The 10,035-nt window shown below is 39.4% G+C and overlaps 1 protein-coding gene across 1 annotated transcript; it reads left to right on the top strand.

Moving 5' to 3' along the window:
- Positions 1–9,063: 9,063 nt before the first annotated feature.
- LOC102889329 (40S ribosomal protein S17) lies at positions 9,064–9,462 on the top strand. Its single transcript, XM_015591764.1, has one exon. The coding sequence runs from the start codon at positions 9,064–9,066 to the stop codon at positions 9,460–9,462; it is 399 nt and encodes a 132-aa protein (XP_015447250.1).
- The last annotated feature ends 573 nt before the right edge of the window (positions 9,463–10,035 follow it).

Raw genomic sequence — 10,035 nt, 5'->3', positions numbered from 1 at the left:
GGTTTTTCTTTTTTTTTTTTAAATAAGGTATCATTTTTATTAATGGAGGACTTGGCCAATTGATACAGTACTCCCTGTGGTTTTCCTTTGCCTTTATGGATGGGGGAGCTGGCCACAGCTCTGTGACTTTGGGCAGGGTGAGTTAAGCACCAGGCTTTAGCTCACGGGTTATTGGCAAGGACCACAGGAGCAAATGGGACCCTCCTGAGGTGTCTGGTCCAGGCGGAGGCTACTCTGGGCACCAACTCTTAGACTTCAGTCTCATTCCAGGAAAATCATTCCACTTCTTTAAGGATTACTTCTTTGCATTCATCCTGGGGTTTGGCTCACTGTTCTACCTCAGTGTGGAGAAAACTGATTCTTTCAACCTTTATTCAAAGATATTTCATTCCTTTTTTATTAATTGTTTTGGGTAGGCTTCTCTCCACACCCATTCTTCACACCCTTTGACCCTAAGATTCGCCGTAGAGAGAAACTTCTTCTAGTCCAGGTTTCTCTTTTCATCATACACCCGCCACTTCAATGATCGTCTGATTTTCCCCACTGTCCCTTTGTACTTTCTTACTAACCTTTGGTGGGTGTGATGGCTCAGTTTATGTGTTAGCTTAACTGGGCACAAATATTTGGTCAAATATTAACATAAGTATTTCTGTGAGGATATTCTTAGATGAGATTAACATTTGAATCTGGTAGACTGAATAAAGCAGATGCTCTCCCCATTGTGGGTGGGCCTCATCCAATCAGGTGAAGGCCTAAATAGCTCAGAGGAGACTGACCCTCCCTCAAGTAAGAGGGATGTGTCAGCTTAACGGGGCACAAATATTTGGTCAAATATTAACATAAGTATTTCTGTGAGGATATTCTTAGATGAGATTAACATTTGAATCTGGTAGACTGAATAAAGCAGATGCTCTCCCCATTGTGGGTGGGCCTCATCCAATCAGGTGAAGGCCTAAATAGAGCAGAGGGGACTGACCCTCCCTCAAGTAAGAGGGAGCTAGCTACCTAACAGCCTTTGAACTGGCACATCAGCTTTTTTCTGCCTTCAGACTCAAATGGAAACATCAGGTTCTCTGGGATCTCTAGCCTGCTGGCCTTCAGGCTGTAAGTACACCACTAGCTCTCCTGAGTCATCAACCTGCCAAGTGCATATCTTGGGACTTGTCAGTTTCCATAATCATGTAGGCCAATTCTTTATACAGTCATGTAATGCTTAACAATGGGGATATGTTCTGAGAAATGCATTGTTAGGCAAATTTGTCATTTTGCAAACATCACGCAGTACACTTACACAAACCTAGACATAGCTTACTACACACTTAGCCTATCTGGCATAGCCTATTGCTCCTAGGCTACAAGCATATACAGCATGTATGACTACTGTATGCAGTTGTAACACAAAGGTAAGTATTTGTGTATCTAAACATATCTAAATATATAAACGGTACAGTTAAAATATGGTATAAAAGATAAAAAATGGTACCCCTGTATAAGACACTATAAATTGAGTTTGCAGGACTAGAAGTTGCTTTGGATGAGTCAGTGAGTGAGGGTGAGTGAATGTGAAAGCCTAGGACATTACTGTATACAGCTGTAGACTTTATAAACGCTGTACACCTAGACTACACAAAATTTATTTTAAAATGTATTTTTCTTCAAAAACTAATCTTAGCTTACTGTAACTTTTTCACTTTATAAGGTTTTAATTTTTTAACTTTTTTACTCTTTTGTGATAACACATAGCTTAAACACAAACATTGTACCACTATACAAAAATGTTTTCATTTTTATATCCTGATTCTATAAGCTTTTTTCTATTACATTTTTTAAATTTCACTTTATTTATTTACTTTTTAAACATTAAAAAAAAAAAAAACTAAGACACAAGCACACATATTAGCCTAGGCCTACATAGGGTCAGGATCATCAATATCACTGTCTCCCACCTCCACATCTTGTTCCACTGGAAGATCCTCAGTGGCAATAACATGCATGAAGTTGTCATCTCCTATGATAATAGTACCTTCTGGGATACCTCCTGAAGGACCTGTCTGAGACTCTTCTTGAGGCAGTGTCACTTTTTTTAGAAATGTGTTCAAGGTGGTTTGTTTAGTTTGTTTCTTTTTTTCGTCACAGATTTGCTTATGAGTAGATAAGTCATCATGAGCATTTCTTTCTGTTAATGAAAACCTTTTGATGTTGGGGTCCATGTTTTCAAACTTTTAAGGAGCTTGTAGAGGCCTGCAAACACTTCTGTTAAACACTTCATTGTAAATTTTCTTGGGGATTCTTTTTCTTTTGCAGTGTCCTTTGCTCTTGCCTATTCTTTAGCTATGCATTCCTATCCATTTCTAATAACTTATTAGTCAATATCTCAGGAACCACCACTAGGAGCTCCTCAATATCATCCTCATCCTCACCCGGGTTAAAGCTGTTTGTCATCCCAACCACAACCTTGTTGATTTTTGCAACATTCTCATCCTTGCCAAATCTTTTGAAGTCATGGTCTAACCTCTTGAGTGTCTTTTTTCAGATGCCATTCACACACTATTTGATGACACCACCCCAGGCCAAGCAAGGTTCTTGATGCAGTATAGATAGCATAATCCTTCCAAAATTGCATCGGTGTCTTTCTTGCAGCAATAGCCTGGGCAAAGGTCCTCTTCAGGTAGTAGGCCTTAAAAGGTGCTATATTCCTTGATCCATTGGTTGGATCAAAGAGGTGGTATTTGGAGGGAGAAACACAACTTTGATATCAGGATGAAGATTACCAACAAAAGAGGATGTCTGGGAGCATTATCAACAATAAGCAAAATCTTGAAAGATATGTTATTCTCCAAACAGTACTTCTCTTATTTTACTAACACAGCAATTCAAAAGAACATCTTGGAAGAAGAGCTGGGTCATCCATGATTTCTTATTGCTCCTGTAGTACGTACACTGGCAGTGTGTGCTTACTGATATGCTTGAAGGCCCTGGGGTTCTCACTTTGGCAGATCACATAGCGTTTTAATATGTAGCCTGTGACATTGCCCCTACGCAACACTGTTATCCTATCCTTAAAAGACTTGTAACCTGGCATCGACTTAACCTCTTTATGGATGAAAGTCCTTTTAGGAATCTATTTCCAAAATAGGGAGGTTACATCCATATTGAATATTTGCTCTGGTAAGTAATTTTACTCCACAATCAGCTTATCTAGAGTTTCCAAAAATTTTTCGGTGGTTTTTACATCAGCACTCACAGACTCATCACTCACTTTCACATTATGTAAAGTATAACGATTCTTGAATCATTTAAACCATCCAGAACTAGCAGTAAATTCAACATCATAGTTAGCTTTAGCTTTTTCTTTCAACAATACAAGCAAACTTTTTCCTTTAGCCATAATTGCCTTGGTACTGGGAGAGACATGTTTCTATGTCTGGTCTTCAATCCATGTCATTAGAAGTTTCCCCATGTATGATATAAGCACTTCTCGAATTTTCATTAGTATCATTGTCTTCAATGAAGTAGATTCTTTATTCTTGTTCTTCAAGATTGTAGCTATGGTGGAATGGAACATACCTGAGTGGCTAGCAATAACCACTGATTTTCTACCTTTGTAGTCGTTCATCACTTTTCATTTTCTTTCCAGGTCAATCACTCAATGTGGCATCTTCCTGGCAATATCAGCAGTGAATTTGGTATGCTTAGGGGCCATGATGAGCAAAACAACATAATAATAAGTCAAGCACAAGAGAAAATGATTCGATCAAGAGATGTGGTGATCACAAGATGTGTGAGGGGAAACAAAGCATACTATTTTATAGCAAATACATTTTTAATAAGTAGAAAGAGTACATTCTAAGATAAGATAAAAAGTATGGTATAGCAAATACCTAAACCAGTTACATAGGCATTTATTATCATTACCAAGTACTACGTACTATATATATCTGTATGTACTATACTTTCATACGACTGCCAGGACAGTATGTTTGTTTACACCAGCATCACCACAAACACAGGAGTAATGCATTGCATTATGATGGCTACAATATCACTAGGTGATAGGAATTTCTCAGCTCCATTATAACGTTACATGACCACTGTAGTATACACATTCTGTCATCAACTGAAATGTCATTATGTGGCATATGACTGTAATTAACACACATATACATGCACACACATATATCTTATTGGTTCTAGTTCTGGAGAACTCTTAATACAGTAAGATTTCTGAAAAAATGTATAGGCAGATGCATCTTATTTTGTCATTTTGAACTGAAAGGAAGTCTTATATTTTACGCTATGCAAAACCCTTAAATTTGGAACTAAAAGAGAACATAGAAATCATCTATTATAACTCCAGGAAATTTAGCTCTAGAGAAGGTAAATGGCAAGTCCAACTGGCAAAGTTGTCATTTGCTTTTAAAAGTTCAGCAGTATAGTATTCTTACTATACTACAAGACTTCTCCAAATACTTATGACTCCTTTTCCCTGGATCCCAACAAACCTGGGAGGATACTGCAAGAGTAAAGGTGAATGATTACGAAGTTAAATTCCAAGAATCCTCCTCCAGCAACATTTTCCTAAGGAGAATATTTGAAAGCAAGCTTGTGATCCCTCTGGCGAAAAGCTTCCCCTTCTGAATGTGAGGAGTCTACCTCTGTTTGTTGTTGGTCATCTGGCCAAACTTGGTGGAAACAAAGTCTGCGCAGCTACCACCATCCTAATAGTGGGAGAACAGGGGCCTTGCTTTGTCCTGATGTAATCCTTGTGCCAGAAAAGCCCATTGAGAATCACTGACACTCAGATTCAGAGATTCTGATTTGAACTACAGGCTAGTTTCTTGTTTAAGAAGGTACTTGTGAATGTAGTGTGCAGCCTGTTTTTTATTTGAAAAGCTAAGGGTAAATGCAGTGTGTGAAAATGAAGTTGAAGACGTTATCGCCCTTGAATAATTAATTACTTCATCTTTTCTCACAAAAAGTGGTTTATTATCTCAAATGGAACTCCTTCAGTTCTCAATATCCAGTGTATAAGTGACATTTAAATAAATGTCTTCTGGCATTCTGTATCACTTCTTTGTTCTTTAGAAACCTCTCCTGCATGCAAGATTGAGAGACTTGTGGAGACCATCCTTTTGAAAGAGCACACTCTGCAGTAAGAGTCATTTATCATTCCTTTGTTCTGTTATTCCTGTGTTAATGGAAGCTCGAACTCAGTTATTGCAGCAAAAATGACTAGTGAACTGAAGATTTCTTTCTCTATTTTTTGCTATATTGGGTCAAGTTAGAATTTTTCATGGTTATGTTGACAGAGTAAAACCACGGAAAACAAAAGACAGAGCATCAATTTTGCATATTCTCCTCCTGTTATTTTCTTGATGCTCACTATTTTTAATACAGCTGCTTATTATAAGCCATATTTTATATGGCATTAAATCTCATGATATTAATTATCATCATGTATATTTTTAAAGTTATACAGAATGGTAGAATTGGAAGTATACCTCTCTTAAAGTAGAGATGATGGGGTTAAAAAACTACAGAATAAACCTTAAAAAGCAAAAAACCAAAATGCTTCTAAGAAAGGAAGAGATTAAAATGAGTTTACAAACAGGAAAAAAAAAGACAGAAAAATAATAATTTGGAAAAAATAGAAAAGAAGAAAAGAATTTTATATGTGACAGTCTCACCTGAGTAAAATAGGTGCAATTGCCAAGGTGTACGAATACAAACATACAGAAAATTTAACAGCTAATCTCATGTGTTTTCTGGAAGTTCTTTGTCTGCTCTGCCCTCACTATAATCCCTGTAGACTGCCTTTTGGAATGGCTCTCTGCCAAGTGTCCTTCTAAAATGATTTGCATAAGCTTGCAAGAGTCAGGTTTAAATATAAAACTGTCTGATCTTAGAAAATTATAGTTCAAGACAAATGGATGCGTGTCCCTCAGATACGGGAACCAAAGCACACATTTGGCTCCCACAAGTGCTGCTGATTCCTCAGAGTCTGCGCCAGCAAAGTGGAATCCACCTCTGTGGGTCCCTCTCGGGACACACAGCAGGGGTTTCCAAACTGGGATCCATGGTCCTGCAAGGTATTGAGATTCCACAAATAATCAGAAAGCAATAAAAGGGAGAAATTTTCACAACAAAACTCATGACAACTATATGACTAATAAACAAACAGGAAATGGAGACTAATTGTGGCCTATACTAAAGGAAGCAGAATCTAAGTGCTGGGTGATGAGAGGTTTTCTAGGGTTGCCATCACAAAATATCACAGACTTGGGGGCTTAAAGAAACAGAAATCTGTTGTCTCAGAGTAGTGAATCTGGAATTCTGGAGGCTAGAATTTATTGTTCTGGAGGCCTCAAGCTGTTGTCAGGGCTAGACTCTCTCTGAAAGCTTAGAAAGGATTCTTTCTTATCTCTTTTAGCTTTTGGTGTTTGCTGGTAATCCTTGGCATTCCTTGACTTAGAGATGTGTCACTCTAATCTCTGCCTTCATCACCACTAAGCTGGCTTCTCCCATGGATCGTTCTCCTCTTCCTAGAGAGACACCAGTAACATTAAAGTAAAGGCCCACTCTACTCCAGTATGACTTCATCTTAACCAATTATTTGTGCAATAACCCTACTTTCAAATAAGGTCACATTTATGAGTTACTGGGGATTAGTACATCACGTATCTTTTTTGGGAGGACACAATTCAATCCATAGCAGGAGGTAATACAACTTTAAGCTGGGCGATAAAGGAAGGTCTACCTGTGGACAATGCATTTAGAAGTAGATCTGAGGTAAAGAATACAGTGGAATAGCAATGGCCAGATGAGCTCACAGAACTGATGACAGACTTGGTGGAAAAAAGACCTTGCTGCATTTAGGAAATTGAAAGGCCAGTTTGGCTGGTTCCTGTGAGCAGAGGGAAGAAGACATGAAATAAAATTGGAAACATAGCAAGCTGCCAGATTATGAGAGCCTTGCAAGCCAACATAAAGCTTGGGCAGGATTCTAAAAGCTCTGGGATGTTACTCCAGGGCGTCCCTGCTCCGGTCTTCCTGGCTACTTGGGGGAATAGACTGGAATCATAAACGGGGAGATTGCTTAGAAAATGATACCTTCAATTTTTTTATTCTTCAGAGAGGACAAGAGTGAGAAGAATAGAAAACCTGTTTCTGCTACATGTTATGCAGATAGACCTGGGAGAAATGATGATGTGGAAGAGACAGATGCTTAGAAGGAAGGTGATTCTGAGCACAAGGGAGAAACTGGCTTGCTAAGGAGAATATGTGGTTGTGTGAAAGGCTGGAAAAAGGGTTGTTTGAAATTGATATCCTCTTGTCCTGCAATTTGTCATGATTGCAAGCAGCAGGATGTGGTCATCAGTGGGGATGGATGAAATGTGGTAGAGGAAAAAAGTCTCTCGGGAGAAGGAGACCATGGAAATAAGAGAGCAAAAAGTGAGGCGAATAGTTCAGGTCGCACTGTATCTGGGTGGAGAGAAAGCCCACCAGACCCAAGGATGGCAGAAGGCAAATGACCCAAAGGATGGCAAGACAAAGGAAAGAAGGTGGTCAAATCTAAAAGAAGGCAAGATTTTGCAGCCAGAGGAGAAGTTAAGGCTCAGAAGAGACAATGCATTGAGATCAAGGAGGTAATGGGTATGAGAAGAAAAGCAGTTTCTGCTTAAGATGCCGCAGGAAAAGAGAGCACTGCAGAAGAGTCAGTTTTAGTTAGGGCAAAAGGCTGGCAAGTCTTCTACAAAGCAGTTTGAGATTTAGAGAAACTTGATGAATAAGGTACAGGTGTTCTCCAGGATACAGTGGGGGTTTGGGGAAGAAGTGAAGATGGGGTCTGATACGCTGGATCCAGGGATATGCAGAGCTGTAAGAGCACACAAAGTTGTGTTTCATGAATATAAGCACCTGTCTGTGTTTATTAATATTTTAGTAGAGCAAGAGAACTAGGTCAACCTTAGATAAGGCAGGGATGAGAAACTCTGAGATTACAGAAAACAGATGTCAGCTTTAGCATCTGTGTAGCCTGGATAAGCTGAAAAGATTAAAAACAGATAGAAAGCATGCTGCCCCATCCTTATTGGGGTGCACATGGTATCGAAGAAGGGGAGGAAGAAGAGAGGCAAAACCTTCTTAGACTTCAAAGCACAAAATACAGTTGGATAGATCTGAAAAGATGATTACAAATACAGAATCAGGATCAAAACCAATGGAATAACATATAACCCTTATTCTTTGCAAAAGACCTGCCTCTGAAATACTTCATTCATGACCAATTGATGCCATTCTCTACAAATTGTCCTTGGCTACTGAAGTGGGTACTGCAGCACACTACCACACCAACCGCTCACTTGAGACTGTAGCCTCTTTGCCTCAGTGGTTGGAATGTTGCTGCTGAAAACTCTCAGCTGACTCTCTCCCTGGGAATTGCCCTCAAGAAGCCTGGGGAGACAGCACACATGCAATGGCTAGTTAAGGGGTGGCTCTCCATGTGGGACATCTCTGACAGGCCAACCCAACTTCAGAGTTCTTATTTTGGGGTCAGTGAACACATGGACAATAACCAAAGAAAAATTCCATTTTCTTTTTCTATTTTACGAGAAGCCTTTATGTTCTTGGGCTCTGAGTTTTCTTTTCTCCAAGTAGATGTGAAAAGCTTCTTGAATTACAGGGTCAAGATCTTAATTTGGAGAGTCTAGCCCACCCGGGTATTAGGTTGGAGTGACTCCATGGTGGAGAAGATAAAGGCAGGAAGAAGAAGGTTATTGCCAGCCCTGGAGGTGAACATTCTACTGCTGACAAGATTGCTGGAAAATAGGTTGTCCTCTGGGCACTGGAGTCCTGCACCCTAATCTTATATGGAAAAATGTTAGAAGGAATAGCGTAGAAAAGTACCAAGGTACAGAACCAGAAATATCTGGAGGTGAGTGAGGTTCACTGCTCCTTTAAGCACATTCTATTAAGATGGTACCCTTTCACTAATTTTTAAGGTGATATGTTGATATGTCATTTGTTAAAAATATGTTTAAGTTCTTTCATCGGGTACCCGCAAAGATGGCTTGCGTTTGTAGCAACACCATGAAGAAGGTGGCCCATGTCATCATCGAAGAGTACTATACATGCCTAGGCAATGATTTCCACACCAACAAGTGTGTATGCAAGAAGATCGCCATAATCCCCAGCATGAAACCCTGCAACAAGATAGCGGGCTATGTCACACATCTGATTAAGCAGATTCAGAGAGACCCTGAGAGAGTTATTTCTATTATGCTGCAAGAAGAGGAGAGAGAAAGGAGAGATCATTATGTTCCTGAAGTCTTAGACCTAGATCAGGAGATCACTGAAGTTGATCCTGACGCTAAGGAAATGCTGACGCTCTTGGACTCTGGTAGTCTGTCCCATCTTCAAATCAAGGTTGGGATGAATTTCAAAACATTACACAGAGCCATTTGAATCCTTCTGCTGTCCTATAATATTTTCAATAAACCATGGACAACCAAAAAATAAAATATATATACATATATTTAAAAGATCAAACTTTATATACATATATTTAAAAGATCAAACTTTAGTGCACTGGGTTTCAATGCATCATTAGCAACACCTAGATTGTTTGCTAAAACATAGATTACTGTGTCTCGCCTTGAGTTTCTAATTCAGTAAGTCCAGGGTGGGGCTGAAATTTGCATTTCTAATAACTTTCTGGGTAATGCTGAAACTGCTGGTGCCCAAAACCACTGTCTTAGAGAACACAGGAGAGACAATGAGATATAATGAGACATAAGGAACACAGTCCAGAAGTGTGTGTGTGTGTGTGTGTGTGTGTGTGTTTTTAATTACATGTCTGCTTGCTCAACAGCTAGCTAGGGAATATCCTGCCCTTATCCTTCAGCTCCTGCCCCCCAAATTAGTTGCCTCTGCCTCTCCCTTGATGGAGGCTGGCACTCTGTGGACCTGTGGATGCACCCTTGTGTTTGCTTTTTTACACACACATTTGATTGACCCAAATCCCCAAGAACAGAAAGA

Source organism: Pteropus alecto, unplaced genomic scaffold, assembly GCF_000325575.1.
Source record: "Pteropus alecto unplaced genomic scaffold, ASM32557v1 scaffold256, whole genome shotgun sequence".
NCBI classification, from domain to species: Eukaryota; Metazoa; Chordata; class Mammalia; order Chiroptera; family Pteropodidae; genus Pteropus; species Pteropus alecto.
Note: the sequence above shows the minus strand (reverse complement) of the source record. Positions and strands in the feature narration are given on the sequence as shown.